Source organism: Melospiza melodia, chromosome 1, assembly GCF_035770615.1.
Source record: "Melospiza melodia melodia isolate bMelMel2 chromosome 1, bMelMel2.pri, whole genome shotgun sequence".
NCBI classification, from domain to species: Eukaryota; Metazoa; Chordata; class Aves; order Passeriformes; family Passerellidae; genus Melospiza; species Melospiza melodia.
The window spans coordinates 47,109,576-47,126,841 of record NC_086194.1 but is presented as its reverse complement, the minus strand read 5'-3'; the positions used below and the strand labels follow the sequence as shown (position 1 = coordinate 47,126,841).

Sequence of the window (17,266 nt, the reverse complement as noted above, 5' to 3'; positions counted from 1 at the left end):
TAATTAGGCAGACATGAAAAACTTAAACCAAGGAATGAGTCATTTTGAGATTACCTGGTCAGGTTTCAAACTGAATCATTTTAAGACCTAAAAAAAAATAAGAGTTCATCCTATAGAAAGACTGAGTCACCTCTTCACCTAGAATCAATTAAGCACTGCTTGAATGTGATCAGTGGACTGGAGAGCTGGAGGGCTCTCCCTTCACCTTTCACTCACCTTTATAAGTCTGAAGAAGAGAGAAAGAGAGATGTATACACCCTTCATGTATGCAATTCACGTTGCCTGTATTTTTATTTTGGAAACATTGAGCAGTAAGTAATTACAATATGCCCTAAACTAAAGGTAGGCAAATATTCTTTTAAATTGTTTAGACCCCATATCTTAGCACTGAAAGCTCGCAGGCTGAAAAGCTCTGTGGTCTGACTGACACTTTAAATTATTTTAATGACTGCTATTTTATATTTTAACTCCTTCAGCCCACTGCAATTGTTCTAAAGTTCAACTTTGCCCTTCAATTAGCACATGAGCCACATAAAACTCTTCTAGTTTCCTGCTCTGATGGGATCTGCACATTTTCAATTCTGCTTCCCAATCCACTTGTGTATGAGTCTTCATAACCCTCTCTTGCCAGTTAAACTGAATTATTTGATTGTTCCAAGAAAACAAACACAAAAGGGACATAAAAAGATCAGGCTGAGTTTATTTAAGATTTGGATGAACATCCATGGAACACTCTTGGCATTATATGCCCAGCTCTTTTTAACACTGTGGTGGTACAGCATTTTGGATAGTGTGGTGCCTAAGTTAACCAGGTTCACTCAGCATCTTCCTCCAGGGTGGGATCGCAGAAAGGCTGTATAACCCAAGTGTGTTTACCCCCTCACTTACTGCAAACTCATACCCTGCTTAACTTCCTCAAAAGAAAAGAATTAAAGGAGAAAGTTGTTCAAAGCATTGTAATGTGCAATTTCAATGCAAGGCATGATGGAAGTAGCTATGTGGGAAGATATTACTTCATTATAAACCTAAATCAGATGCACAAAGATTTCTATCATCTCCAGAGACCATTCCATCAGGCTCTACAAGAGCCTTTTCCAGTGAAGAAAAATAGCCCCCCGTCCCTTCAGGCTTGAGAAAGTTGCTTGGCTTTTTTATCCGTTTCTTATGAAATCCCATATTATTGCTTCTCCCCTGGGAGACTTCAAAAGTCATGCAAACTTCACAGAGCCCACATGTTCATAAACCTCAACCAAAAGACCACTAAGGAAATAAAATGCAGTTCTCCAATTAACATTTGACATTCTCTACTGGTTTTCAGTGGGGTGAATTTGTCTTTCCTCTAAACCATGCTGATAAATTAAATGAGTTACTAAGCCTGGCATTATTTGATGTTTTAAGGCACACTGAAACAAAACGTTTCAGTGTGGGATTTGCTTTTGCATAATATTTGGGGGAAACATGAAACAAACCTAGGCATTTCAAACATATTTAAGGGGCTAATATGCACATGAATATTTTCTTCAAGCTCCTCATTGTGTATTCACAGCTACTGCCAAACACAACAGAGATGGGGCATTAGGATATGAAATGGGAAGCGGTCAGATTTTCAAAGTGAGCTGTTGGGTGCCTAACACTTATGAAAATCTGGCCCCGACTCTTTGGTGCCGTTCCAGAAAGAAATATCTCTATCCTGGCCATTGTCCAACCAGCTTTGGAAATCATTTTGCACAGTTATTTCAGTAAAGCATAAAAGCCAATCCCCAGCTTTCTCTACCTAATTAAGCACTGTCACCAATCACTATGCAGCTCTAAGGTACGCATGAAATATTCCTAGATAAATCCTCCATCTCCAGAGAAATGTGTTTCCTGTACAACTGTAAATCCAGGTTCTGTGTTGAAAGTAATCCAGCCTGGCAGTGCTGTGGCCCTAGAAAAGTTTCCTTGGTAACGACAAACTTATGCAACGGCAAAGTCATCCAATCTTTTCATGCCACAATATTATATTAAAAACACCTGGTTTATTTATACAATGACTTACAGATCAGGGTCCTAGAAATAATAATACATAAACTTTATAGCAAAAAATATACATATTATAATTCATCCTTCTATGGCATATAGAAATTATGTATATTTGCATGTGGACATATATATAAATATATGGGTTGTACTTACGTTTAGGGCACTTGTGTATGGACATGTGTGTCCAAATACACACAGTATACATTTATATATCTTTCTAGGTGCCACGTGTGTGTACTTAGAGACACACAAATGCACACAGAGGAGCATATTTACACTCTGTGAGTAGACATGTACTTTGCAGAATCTGCACACAAACAGCTGGAGTCCTTCACTGGCTGTGTGCATCAGGGGGGTCAGTGACCACGTGCACTAATGTCCATGGAAAAAGAATGAATGTCACCGCTGCGGGCACAGCACTGGCTTGATGCATCTTCCTCTGTGAAGAACTAAATTTGCAGGGCAGTGACACCCTGCAACGCAGGGCTTGTTGCATGGTCCAATTTCATTCCAGTTGTCACATGTTTTGACACATCCCGGACCGCAGGTATCATAAACTGCACCGTGTTTACACTGGGTTGCTGAAAAGAGTTAAAGGGAACAATTTATGCATATTACACACAGCCCCACAAGGAAATTTACTTATCTGTTTGCTTAGTTTCTACTGCAAATATGAAAAAGCACATTTTAGCATGATGATTACCTAGAGGAAAAAATTACTTGTAAAACGATTCCACTATATTACATAATAAATATAAAAGTAGCAAAATTCCTTATCAAAAGTATCAAATCCACAGCAGTATTGAAGTTTTTGAGAATTTTAACACAACCAATGGTATATAAGGCTTTGGCAAGGTTTCTGTCTATATGCAGATGTATGCTTTACGTTAAAGGATTAAAACAGTTTATTCATTACAATGCCTTTTATCAAAGATTTCTGAAATGTTTACAGGGACAGACAGTTTTATTATTAGTTCCATTTCTACAGAAAGAGGAAGAGAAAGAAGAGTCATTCACCCCATTAGAATTTCTGACTCTAAAGATTATATTTTCTATATTTCATATTGCAGCAAACTAAATCAATGTTTTTATTCAGAAGCACCATTTCCAAAACAAACAAATATTAAAAATCAATTGTATCCACACTGTTTTACCAAGGGATTGCTGACAGTGAGGGCTCTTGTACTTAATGATTCCAGTATCTATTCACTAATTTATGGAGCTGACAGTTCAATGCATTTTCAACATAAAAGATCACTGAAAGCTCAGCTAAAAGCACTAAAATCCCTTCAGATCAATATTGAAACTCTCAACATTTTATATCCTGCCTTTTTAGTATGGAGAATAATACACAGTTCAATGGCAAATAAAAGTCTGTTATTCTTTTTAACAGCTGTGCTGATGGCAAAAACAGGGACTGATAAAATAATTCGTAGATGGTAAGGGACTCTCAAGCATCCACAGTCATCTCATGCTATTTTCAGAAAGGTGATTGTATTGGGAAGATTTCTTCAACTTTGAGAGAGACTGAAGGTCAATATTTTTTAAGTGAAAATTTTCTTATGGACAGAAAACACTGTTTTGTTTTGAGAATTGGCCTACAGAGTCATTACAGCACTGCTATTATTCATAAAGAAAAAACAGAAACAAATTGATTAAATATATATAAGTGTATCAAAGAGAATGGAAGTCTTATTGCTAAGATATAATAAATTTAAGGGGTTCCTTTTCACCATTAAGGCATCTCCAAAACAGCATCAGCTTCTTTCAAGTTTTACTTGTGCATTTTATGGAATTTATGCATACACAATTCTCAGGACACAGATATTAATAAAAACCCAAAATTAAAAAAAAAATAGTACAGAAGCAAATTATCCTGGTGTTACAGAGAATCAAATGCTGAATATTAGTTGGATATAAGATATCAGGGGAGAAAAAACCCCAATCTTCTATCCTTAAGCATAAGAAATCACCAAGAGCAACCTACCTAGAAACTCTCTGAGACATCTTTAATTAAACATTGTTTTAGAATAGGCTGGAAACAAATATCTGTCTGTCAGCTGTGTTCAAGATAGGCTTATTCAGTTTTCGAGCATAGATCTTTTCAGAATAATTTTCCAACTTTACATTTCTGTCTTGCTCTGTATGATAACTTCCATGCATACTTAAGAATGAACAAACAAAAGAAAAAACTAAAAAAAAAAAATTAAATTAAACATGAAATTTAGAAGGTGGGAAAAAATATGCAAGCAATATTAAGCATAGAATAAAATGTTAGATTCCCAGGAATCTCTACACTTACATAGTGTGTTAAGAATAGAGTTTGAATCTTTGTAACAGGGGAAATGAAACTGTGCAGATCTCCCCAGTGCATTGCAAACAATGTATTAAGAGATTAGGAAAGCAGACTAAGACATTCAAGGATAGTTAGTGATTGTCCATACACAATGTGAATTATCTTACAAGAGATGTTTATTAGAAGCTTTTATCCTTCTTCTATGAAAATGAGTTCCCCTTTGTAGGATCACTAATTGACCAACCAAAAACAAACATTAGACTTCAGCTCATATAGTTTCCATACCGAAGGCAATACAAGCTTCAGCTTTAAGGCTGCACAGGTTTCATCCCACAAAGCTTAAGTGCAGTAATAGCTGGCCCATTCCTTTCACCTGAGCTCTGTTTGGTTCCTCAGCTGGTGGTTTTAAGGAAAGTTGGCTAAGGGCTCCTTTCCAGAGCAAATGAAAAGGCTATTACAGCCTGCCCTTGGCAGCCATGGCATCTGTATGTACTCCCCCTTCTGCTTTACCACACACACATTTGGGATGTCAGAACACCTCCTTATCCTTTAGACGATGCCATGTAGAAGATATGATGACTATTTTCAGCTGTAGGCAGCCCATAATGGCATTATTAACACACTGTCAAGGGAAAAATCAGAAAAGTAAAATGGCTGCTGTTTAAGTTCCCTGGATGGCTTTTATTGTTGAGTGATTCAGCTGTTAACATGTGGTGTGATTGATCCAACATTCCACTTCATCAACAGCTTAAAATATAAAAATAAAGACATTCTGCAGAAGGCTTCCCAGGAACTGCTGAAGTGATTCGCTACCATGTAAACATGGAAAACAGAAGTGTTGTCTTTGCACCCTTCCTCTAAGACAAATTCCTCTCTTAAAGAACTGAGCTCTGTTACTAATAACTTCCTTAGTACACTAGCAAAAAAAAAAATCCAAAACCCAAGTCCAACGTACAAAAGTTACTAATAATACTGTATTTTGAAACATTACCAGTCCCAACAGGATTTTTCCACTCTTCTTCTAGAACATGTGTTTGGCATGACAGATGTGAGCTTCCTCAGACCACTTTCTGAGCTGGCGGGATAATAGCCAGCTCCAGTCCAGAAGCCATATAGTCACATAAATACAGCACTGTGCCTGAGCTAATAAACCCAGCCTAATAAGGCTACAGTTTGCAGACTAGACCTGGTTTAGTCCAGCCACTTTGGCAGTTTCACAGAAGAGGCCTCTGTGCCTGTCTTTGTAGACATGGCCGTAATTATTCAGGAGGAAATCTTATTCCCCAACAAAAAAGCCAAAATATGTTGCATAACTGCTGAAGGATTCCCTTGGCTAATGATATCTGATAAATCTGATTTCACTGAAAATTCTGAACTAATATTTGAGCATCAATGAATGTTCTGGCTTGTTCTGTCAGTGTTACACAGTTTGGAAGTCTTCTGTAAGACTTCCATGGTATTTGACTAATAGTGCTTGCAATTCACAACACCTCTTTCTAACAGAGCTAAAGGTGATGGATCTGAGCACTGACCTTCCCATGGTACACTCCTTTTAATATTTTCAGTTTTCAGTTTTCAGTAAGTATCCACTGAAAAGCCAGAATAGCCCTCCTGATACATTTACACAGGCAATAAAGCAGTCAAAGGAAAGCAACATATAGCAGGGGAAAAGAGTGACACATGCCATAAAATTCTCCAGCAGAAAAGGGACCCAAAGGAGAAGAGTCAAAATCTGATATATGCTCATATTCCTCCAACTGATCACAGAGGAAAAGAGAAAATTGTTCAGATTTTATGAAACTGTTGTAGCATGTCAGCACATCAGTGCATTTTGCACTATATTATGGCCCTTTTCTCATTTTCTTGCATGTGTAGTCATGCCCATGGCAGGGAGTTATTGCCTTCTACCATCCTTGAGTCTTCTTTCTCTTGGTATCGTGAAAAATGCAGCATTAAATTACTATATCCCAAGGCCTTTTAGCACTTCCGTTTACTTAATTGTACTTTATAAATGTCTTGTCTAGCCTTTCTTGGGTAAAAAAAAAAAAAATTCTTTCTCCTTTCCTTTTCAAACAACTTCCTTCCACTTCTATCCTTTATGTTTCTTCTTGCAGGTATCACTTTTTTTTTTTTTATTTCTTCTTTTCCTCATACTGGCTGTCCTGGTTTTTTAATTTCTCCTTCAAGAACCATATTTTTTCCTATGCTCATCCTAACAGGTCTAAGTCCCCACTACTTTCCATGGCAACCCACATCCTTTTCCTAACCCTCTCAGTTCCCATGTTCACCAACCTTTTCCTCCTCTAACCATTTTCCTTACTCATTATCTTCCACTTTTCACTCCTTCAATAAATGACAGCTGACATTCCCTTTAATGAGCCAACCTCATAGGACAGCAAACCTTGAGCAGCAGTGTTCTGCAGAATAATGTAGAGGAGAATAAGCTATTGCACTGGGGGAGAGAGAAGAGCACGCAGGGGACAGGGCATGCAATTCCTGAGCCTCCTGAGCATCCTATTTGGCTGGCCCTCCAGAAAACAAAAGTTTCCTGAAGATTATAAAGATGAGCTAAGCTTACAGCAGTTAGGGCAGAGCAACTGGCAACCACACAAGATCTAGTTTTAAAACACACAAAAGTATAATTAAAACCTGACTTTCTAATAAGTCTACTCCATTTTCATCAGAACACAACTCTTGCAAGTGTCCTGCCAGCTATGAAATGTCAAGCAGGAAATGAAAGTCATAGAATGCTAAAGTTTTATTACAGAAATTTTGTTTTCCACCTATGAACTTTTATCTGTAATTGAGACACAATAATTGCAACTATTTGTTTTGGAGAGAAAAAAAGTCTGTTCAAGATTAAATCTTGGTGCTGGCCACTGGTACCATATGGAAAGCAGTGGATACACTTTAATTTAATGGTTACTGTGTTATTTACTTAGAAGATGGTGCTACTTATCTAACATTGGATACTTTAAGCGTTTTGAGGGTACTTAGCCTTATACAGCTTATTTACATTTTCTGCTTAACACGATTTCCCCTTTCTCTCTAGAAGAGATTAAAAAATTCATGTTGATTTAAAAATGTCTTTCATTAGCTTTAATGGAGGCTGTGTGTTTAAATTCCTTCATAATGTTCTCTCAAGGACTGGTTTTGCCTCAGAAAATTTTCTTCTCTTTGGTAAGATGCCAGAAAAAAAATTGTGAAATGAAGCCTCAATTAGTTAAGTCGTGATATGTCAACACTTGTATAAACTCCTTAAGGCAGGAGCTGCTTGCAAGAAGTTTTTATTCTTTTTACAGCATCTGCCACAGTGAGGTCTCAGTCTGAAGTGCTTTGGAAAAAAAAAATCACAATGCTTGCTTCATGTTCTTCATGGATCAGCTATCATGATAGATAGATTAAAATAATATATATTACTAGTGCTATCCAAAACCACATCCTTGAATAGGGTTTTCACTTAATGACACCCTGTTTGGATTGTCCTGTTGCTTTGTAAGGAACAAAACGAACCTTTTGGGAACAGTCAATCAAACGTAATTTGCTCTGTCACTCACCCATCCCTGCTAAAATGCCTTCAATAGAAAAGGAAATTGAAGTTCAGAGAGCAGATCCTGTACCACACACAATCACCAAAATGGACCACAGAGTAATAGCTCTTAGAACAGCACTGAGTATCCTCCTCTCACTCTTTGCTGGTTTTTTTCAACTCCTCTTAATTGCTTTACATAAATCTGAATACGTTTCCAGGCAAACCAATGCCATTACAGAGTGTCCTAAATTAATGAGACCATCATCAGGGGAAATAATCATCTGCAATATTGCATTTTAGTTCAAGTGCCCATAGCCACAGGCCACTGCTGCTCATGGAGGCAATTACTCACAGTTACTTGCAATTAATGCAGTCCAAATCACACAGTGAGAATGGACCAAATGCAATTATTAATGCAGGTTTACATTTTAATATTTGCACTAAATAGATTTGCTCCTCTTTCCTTGTTGAACCAACTGCAATTATATGTGCATGTTGTCCCCAGAAATATAACTATGGTTTGACAGGAGGTCAAAGGAATTTAAACTTTTTCTGTAATCAACAGTTTACATATCCTGAAAGAAAAACTTGCAAGAACTTCCAAGCTGCTATAATTCCTGTATCATTTTTGATCCAATTCCTGTATAATTTTTGATCATACTATCTTTTTACTCGTGGATCATACTGCTCCACGAGTAAAAGGATAGTATGATCACAGCCAATTAGCCTATGCAACAGCTTACAAAGAAGCAAAATGCTTACCTGCACAGTTCTGCTCGGGCACCCACTGGACTTTCAGTCCTTCCCTCTGGCAGGCACGGGCATATGCCAGGAATGACTCACAGTAGCAGTTTTTATGGATCGGACACTCACACATGTCTGTCACACAGGACCTGCAGAACAAAACCACAAAACAAATAAGAAAGGAATGCTTTGGCAGATATCTGCCTGAGTGCTGGAGTTGTTTACTTTCCAGTCACATGGCATTCAATGCCACAGCAACTTGTGCTAAATGGCAAGAAAGTTAAAGGCATCCCTGAGATTCCATCCCAAGGGCTCATCTCCTTCTTGGCGTGCTACTTTAATGCAGAGAAGCCTCCAGAGCACCAGGGAACCACACAGAAACAGGGAGTTGAGAAGATCCAAGAAATGTCAGGCAGACAGGATTGAGACCTTAATGGGGGAAGGTAAACTCCATTTTTGCAATGATTTTGTGTCAACATAAGACAAAAACTTTTTATTCCTAGAAAGTAATAATTTAATAATTTTACCAACAATCATCACAGTAGTGGTAAGTGTATGAATTCTGTAGGCAATGAGCACATGTCCCTCCAAGAAAGCGATGATGCCTCCTCTTCAGGTTACCTCCAGACTCTTCCTCCTTTGAAGGCGTGAAAACAGCTATATGCCTGTTTTTCTCAGCAGCATCACTACTAAGTGCCAGACTTTAGGACACTCCAAAGCAACAGGGCTGGTGCAGCATAACTGAGCAGTTTCATGCTAGGAAATCCCTCAAGCACGGTTCATACCACCCAGTCCCTTCTTATGAGGAAGTACCACAATGACAAGGAGCAAAGCTGCTAACATGACCCTATGTGACCACTATATTTCAAGTTAGCTTGCTCAGAACATGTGCCTATTTGGCACAGACCTAAAATATAACTGGCAAGAGCCAAGAGGTTTGCAGTTAGTGGTTTCTCCATATGCAAAATGTTTAGATGGTTCTGCATGTGTAGCAATGTGAATTCAGAAATGCTGAGTATCTACTACTCTCAGCAGAATCATTAAAAGGCAGGGAAGAATCAGAATCATTAAAAGGAAAAGGGAAGGCATATTCTGAAAATCACACCCTCAGTTCATCTGCTTGCCAATGAAGGTGCTCTGTGCATGAACCTTGGGTGTCCATGGGGTCAAGGCCCCCCTGTTCCATGCATGTTTGGGGGCTTTCCTGTTTCTGAGAGGACAAAGGCACAAGTCCTCTTGTAAAGATGAAGAGCTGAAATGAAAAATGTGCTCTTCATGTTAGTTGCTCTTTCTGTGGACCATAATATGAATTGTCTATAGGAAAAGGATAGATATAGACTTAGCTTCCCAGAAACTTTTCCACAGCAGAAGAGGTGCTTGGAAATGATGCAAAAACCTCAGACAAAGTAATCAGGAGTCCTAATGCCCATACTCTAGAGTAATTGAGAAGCCTTTATTCAAAACCAGGAGAAAGGATCAGTGATCCCTTGAACACAGACAAGTCCATTTCTGTAAGCCCAACAGTGCCTCTGAAAGAAGAATATTTCCCCATGCCAAAGTCACCATCTGCTTCAGTGACCAGACACTTCTGCTTGACATTTTCATGAGTTTTAATAGATTTACTCTCAGTGGACCCTCAATATGAAGTTACCTACGAAATAATTGTGACAAATAAGTAACACAAGTGCTAATATCTAACGTTACCTGTCCTTGATTTATTGAGATATATATGCGCTGTGAATAAACAGAATTGCTTTGGATCAAATATATAACATGCTCGTACTTACAGACCAGTTGTTTTCACTTGCAATAACTTTACTTTCTAAGGACAATGTCATTTTATTTCACTTTAGTCCTGTGGTAGGTCCCCTTACATCTTTTCCAGTAACAGATGTTGCTGTATGCATACCACAGCTGAATGGCAAGGAATAGATTAGCACAACATCCTTGGGGTGGTTTGATGTTGTCAGCTGATAAAAGACCTTGTTTAAGCACAAAGGGTCACCTTTTTACGTGGCACACTAAATAACTTCACACTGTTTTCCTTTGGCCACAACATCTCTTTGTGATCTCTTCCTATTATCTCAGCAGCAGGCACTGCTCCATACACCCCATGTAATTTAAGAGGTGCCTGTCTCATTTCTACAGTGAAGTAGATGCTTGCTTGCTACTGAAACAAATCATTATCACAAAGAAAGTCTGTATATAATCTCCATAAATAGTTGATGGTCCAGGTACCATTTTATCATGTTTTTGTTTCTGTGCCAGCCCCCTTTATGAAACACATTTCACCGCTCTCCACTCAGATTTAGTTGTTACTGATGTCCATGGTGTTTAGGGATGCTTGCCAGTATCAGCTTGGCTATATGTTCAGCAACTTCTTTGACTAAGAACTTATAAAACCCTAAATCTGAGGTACCTCCTCTGCTTTTTAGAGCATACCTTTTGGTTTTGTTTTTTTGGTTTTTTTTTTACCATTACTCAGAGAGAGATGTCTTGGACTGAGTCAATGAACCTACAGCTACCTCAGATGCTTGCATCAGAAAAAGATGCAAGAACAGGAAAGCTCCAGGCTCACCATCAATCACCCAAGCTTTTTAAAAGCTAACATGCTCATGCTAAGGCTAGCACAGACCCTGGCAAAGCCTAGGCATAGTCTGAGGGATCAGGGAAGGGAGGACAGCATTCCCAGTCTGCGGGAGGGCAGCCATGCTCCTTGGGAGCACATAGCTTAGCTCCTATATTTATGTGAGCAACACCAACCATTATCCCTTGGCATTGAAACGGCCATGGACATCCAGGCATGCTCCAGAGTGAAACATCTGAGCTTTGGCTGGGATCAGCGCTGTTTGCTGCAGTGTTCAGCATGGGTGTCCACCGAGGAAGTAGCATGCCATGTGCAACAAAGAATCTGCTGATTAATTACATACCAAATTGCTGGTGTAATTTTTATTTTCACCGAGTGTTTAATCCTGGTGACAGCTGCTCGGTTCAAGCCCTAGGCTTAGCTGAAGAGCCATTGTCAGATTGCAGCAGTTTTATAAATTAATTACAATTTCAAATTATTTGTACAGTTCATTAAATCAATTAAATAATGTCAAATCAAAAAGGAGTTTAAAGAAAACTATATCTACAGCTGCCAAGCCTAGTGAATAAAAATAAAACCTCCTTTTATTTCCTAATGAAAGGGCAGTTCTGAGCAAGGACACAGAAGTAAAAGATGTCCGTTCTCTGAGGCCTGGTTCTGAGGGTGACCTGCTGATGGCCCATGGCCAAGCTTCAACTTAGGGTCTGTTTTTTAGCAAAACTTGTTTACTTCTTGCACTTAATTACATTTCTCACATTAATTATTGCTACAGTTGTGTTAAAGGGCTATTATGGGAAGATTTACCAAGTAAATTGAAAAACGGATTATTGTGTGCTATCCTAATCCTTTCCCCTTGCAAGAAACTTTGGCATGCTCATAGCTTTTATTTTTTTATCCTCTCCAGTGATACATTTCAAAAAAGATTCTCTGCTTCCCCAGATTCTGCCTTCTTATCATTCTTCCCTTGAATTGGAAAAAGACATTTGGTGACACTAACTGCATGTACTCACATCTTATCTGTACTCTAATCTGACTGGACTGTTCAAACAACAAAAAAAATACATTTTAATAAAACTTTGGAATTATGCCAATAATGAAGTTCTATTGACAATTTACTGTACTGCACAGTAATGGAGACTTTGGGTCTTGTGGGGTATTGTGACTCTTTACCAAAAAAAAGCATTTGTGTAAATGAAGTAAAAACATATTAGAAACTTAAACATCAAAACATTACAGTCAGACAGAAATAATTCCACAAGAAAGCTGCAGCGCAAGTTACTTATAAAATGAAGCTATTTCACTAGCCATGGAAATACAAACAAGATACTTCAGGCAACCTCAGTTCTGCCCTCAGTGAAATCATAGGGATGCAATGATGTTGTGGTCTAAAAGAAAATTACATTTATTTTAAGGACATATTTACATTTAGAAAAAGAAAAACACTTGGATGTGACCATACACTTTATCTGGCCTCCCTGCTCCAAATAAGCACCAGAGAACAGCCAGCCTCTGAGTCCTGGTACCAAGTGCCTCACTGTGATTCCTTTTGATGCTGCCTGTGCTGCCTGCAGGGTATGTGTCAGAGATGGTGTTAATTGGGTGTGTATAATCACAAACTGTTGCAAGGGGAAATCCATGAAAGTGAAGGCATCCGGCAGCTGTGGGACACACCCTTGAAGGAGACAAACACACACTCTGCTGCCACATCTTCAAAGCAAACTGGATGACTACACTCCTTCAGCAACAGCCCTTTTTCATATTAAACTATGGAAAGTCTCCAAGTCCCACAAAGGGCAAAGAACAGACTCCTGTGCTACATGCAGTATTTAAAAAAAGAAAAAGAAAAGATCACAGCAATGAAGCCTACAGCCTTAGTCTGTGCCACACGGGATTGAAATTGCAGATGTTCACTTGGGGAACATCAGCAGTTCATTTTCCTCTGCAATGCACATGAATCCAAACCCAGAACCAACCATTTTAAAAGGGGCTTAATTTTTCCCCCACATATCATAACAGGAGTATGATGCAGTGCATTTTTCAAACATTTTGGTACCTTTGAGCTGTTCCACACAGATATAAAACAATAACATCTTCTTCTTTCCATCAGTAGATCTCAAGAGGTTTTACAAAAGCAGTTAGAGATAGTGCATCACTACATACATTTTGTGTATATGAAGAAGCATCAGAGGGTGACAGGGTTTGTCCTCTCCTACACTTGGAATAAGCTGTACACTTGCAAATTTCAAAGCCTGAAGAGTCATCTGCCTATAGAGGAATATTAATTTCCAGCCCCACCATCCTGTGAGACATGACTTCTTGGGATAAATTTTTATTGGGTAAGCCAAATCACAGTTTTAGCACAAGCTTGGCCTAATTTTTTAGGAAAAATTAAAGCCTCTTTAAAGTTAGTAAAATAAAGTCAGTAGTTAAGTTGAGAGAAAGTTTCTTTGGGCTGTTTTTTCGACAAAATTCAATGAGTTGCCATTATTTATGGCCCCAGATAGAAAAGGTATTTCACAAAGTAAGAAAATGAGAAGATGAACCATTTTCCAATGTATAATGGAAAGTCTCATGCTGTTGCTATCTCAAACTCTCTCTTGTCTGCATGTGCATGTTTAACCTTACTGAAGTACTGAAATATAGTATGTAGAGCTGGAGACTTATTATGGCTTTGAAGCTTGAGATCAAAGGCCTGAGATCATTCTTTCTTTCTCCAGAGTTTACTAATATTAATGCACAACCAGCAAGTATCTCAAAGAAAGTTATTTTGGAGGCTGCTGAAAACACAGAAATTCTTAAGTTTATTGAGTATTCACTCAAAGCACTTGCCTGGGGAATTGACTGTTTCATGCAGAAAAGTCAGTCATTTTCAAGGACCATTTCTTCCAAGACCAGGTAACCATGTCTGTACTCCCTCTATGCTTTTCCCACACATCCTAACATTGGTAACATTGCCTTAAATTGGGGATCAGATAAAGGCATCCATAACAAAGTTAAATCATCACTGCCCCGACCCTTTTTTCTGGTAAGTGTGAAAATAAGGGCCCACATAAACTGGGAAGCAGCTTATGTGCACTTTGTACTGGAGAATGTGCACTTTGTACGGGAGAAAGCCCCATGCTGAAGAACTCCCTGCTCAACAGGCTCCAAAACATTGCTACGAGTGTGGGAGCAGAAAGGGAACTCGCAGCTCATCTTCAGTGGGCTGCACATAGCAAATGTACTGCAGGCACATCCTCTCCATGGGGAAATCTCATTACTATAAAGAAAGCATTGGCTATAATGCTTGAGAATATGACTGTTGTTTTTTGGCAGAATGCAGAGGAGAAGTTTGCAGCAGTAGGCATTTGAATCAGGCATTCAAAGCTCATTCTGATTCCTGATTTTTGTGCAACTTGGAACTTGGATTCAACCATGGACTGTATTTTCACACTAAGCTAAGCAGAAAGAATTATAAAATACATAATTACATCAAAGAGAAAGAGATGCATGCGATTTAAGATCTTTGGGGCATAGCAGTCTTGTTACACACACACTGAAGAGTCTTAATTTAATTCTGAGTATCAACATTCCTGGTCCAGATATAGATGTGGCACTCAGATAATGAAACCAAATCACACAAGATACCCATATCCCATCTCTGTCTTGCCAAGGAACCCTCCCAAAGCAGTTATTTAGAGTCAACATTGGAAAAGGATGCTTTCAATGCAAGTGGTAATTACTGCTGGTAATTTCCAACATAGTAAAGACAGACAGCAATTCAATTTTGATTTCTTTGCATATACATCTTCTTAAAAAACATCAGAACCCATATTTCCCTCACAAAGGATAAGCAAAAACGGTATTTTCCCAACGCTGAATAAAAGAATGTCCATGTGGACCTCTGAAAGAAACCATATTGTGGTTATCACCTCAAGCCTACACTATGTGCTGCTAAAAATATTATCCAAAAAGCCTTTGGATAAAGCCAAAAAGAGTGTTCTGCATGTATTTTTAACTTTTATATAAAGAGTATTTTGTGCCAGAATTGTGTTTCATTGCTTTAACCAACATTACCCACAAGAATATGGCAAAATTAACAATGAAACATTGTGGAAAATTTTCTAAAATCTCATGAAATAGAAGTTGTCAATAGAATAGACTACTCTGACACCTATTTATAATCTCTTTCAATATGCAGTACCAGTGGTACATGCACTTAAAAGGGAGGAAGGAAGAAGAACCAAATAAAGAATGAAATGGCACAGTAGCCTTACTTACTTCATTCTTCATGATGATTGTGTCATGATAATGTGTCAAGTAGGTTTTTACATCTCGTGCTTGGATCCTTACAGGCATCTGTGACTTTAATTGTACTTTCTGGTCCTGAGAATGGAAAAGTTGGCTAAAATCCCTCCACAGGGAAATAGCTGAACAATGACTAAGAAGGACAATGTAGTCCCATGCTGGACTCCAAGAAGCATCTGGTATGACTCAGAATATTTCCTAGAGCTGAAAGTTACAGTACAGCTGAGCAGCTGACTTGCCACCTTTAGAAAGAGTGGATTTTTGCTCAAAAAACTCGCAACAAAATATTGAAATGCCACCCACAGCTGTGGAAGAGCTGACCCCTTGCACTCCCACACATTTTTCAGAAAGTGGAAAAGAGTTTTCACATCCTCTTCTTCTGTTTCTGTTTCTCTGCACCATGCAGAGTTTCACCTTCATTGTGCAGCCATGGCATTTGAAATAAACAGTCCTGGCATTTGAAAAAAAAATCTGTATGCAGGAGAACTCAAGTGGTTTGAGTTCATATGTAGCATATATCTTGAAGTGAAACAATTAAAAAACAATCTTCGTGTTTACGTGACTCTGTAACTGGAATTATTGGAATAAAGAGGAAATGCAGCATAAGATTCTTAACCCATTTCAAACAACTGCCCAAGAGAACACTGAAAATAGCCATCAAAAATATTCTCATTTTATTTGCGTACTGGAGTGGTATAAATAAAGTTTATTCCACTCTCTTTGAAGAGATTACTGCAAAAAGGATTTGGCTGCCTGTATGCTGTATGATCTGTGGATTGTATATCTAGCTGGAAAATGCCAGGACCATAATAACACTGCACTTAGAGCAGAGTATCCAAAACCCTCATCAAGAAGTAATTTGCAATAAAATATTTGGATCAACAATAATATAAGAGAACCAAATTTAGGATTATGACCTGGAATCTGACACTGAAGGTTCAATAGCTAAAGCCTGCTTTCTGAAGATATGCTATCTTCAGTTAACTAATGTCCATAGTCATCCACTTGCAAACATCCATCACATAACTGGTAAAGGCAACAGTATCTGTATATGTAAACCTATATGATAAGGCTTATCATGCATTTATGCAAAGGTTTAATGTTCAGGAAGAAAGTTAACTCCTAAAGCATTTTCTACTAAAAATCCCATCTTTCATAGGCCCAGGAGCCTTAGGTGTGCAGCCTATATGCTCATCACTGATTTCCTATGGCCAAACTGACCTTCTTTGTGTTTCTGGTATGCCATCATTTATCATAGAATGCCTTGGGTTGGAAGGGACTTTAAAGACCATCTAGTTCCACCTGTCACAGGCAGGAATGTCTTTCACCAGACCAGATTGGTCAAAACTCCATACAACCCGGCCTTGAACACTGCCAGGGATAGGGCATCCACAGCTTCTCTGGGCAACATGTTCCAGTGCCTTATCACCCTCACAGTACAGATTTTTGTCCTACTACCTAAGCTAAACCTACTTTCTTTTAGTTTGAATCCATTCCCCCTTGTCCTATCATTCCAAGTCCTTGTAAAACGTCCCTCTCCATCCTTCTTATAGGTTCCCTTTAGATCCTTGAAGGGCACAACTAGGTCACCCTGAAGCCTTCTTTTTCCAGACGTGAACGATCCAAATTCTGTCAGCCTTTCCTCGTACAAGAGGTGCTCCATTCATCTAATCATCTTGCTGACCCTACTCTGATATTGCTCCAAAAATTGCTGATGTTCTTCATATACTGGGGACCCAAAACTGCATGCACTCCATCTCACAAGAGTGGAGGGGCAGAATCACCTCCCTCCCAAGCC

The 17,266-nt window shown here is 38.6% G+C and overlaps 1 protein-coding gene across 2 annotated transcripts in view; it reads right to left on the bottom strand.

The window, feature by feature from the left end:
• Positions 1–680: 680 nt before the first annotated feature.
• BMPER (BMP binding endothelial regulator) overlaps positions 681–17,266 on the bottom strand; it is a 145,601-nt gene continuing 129,015 nt past the window's right edge. For both annotated transcript variants that reach the window (XM_063156862.1, XM_063156867.1), the window contains 2 exons: positions 8,613–8,743; positions 681–2,603 (listed from right to left, as the gene is read on the bottom strand). In XM_063156862.1, the coding sequence (XP_063012932.1) occupies positions 2,422–2,603; positions 8,613–8,743 (313 nt within the window). In that variant the 3' untranslated portion in view covers positions 681–2,421. The remainder of the gene's footprint in view (positions 2,604–8,612; positions 8,744–17,266) is intronic.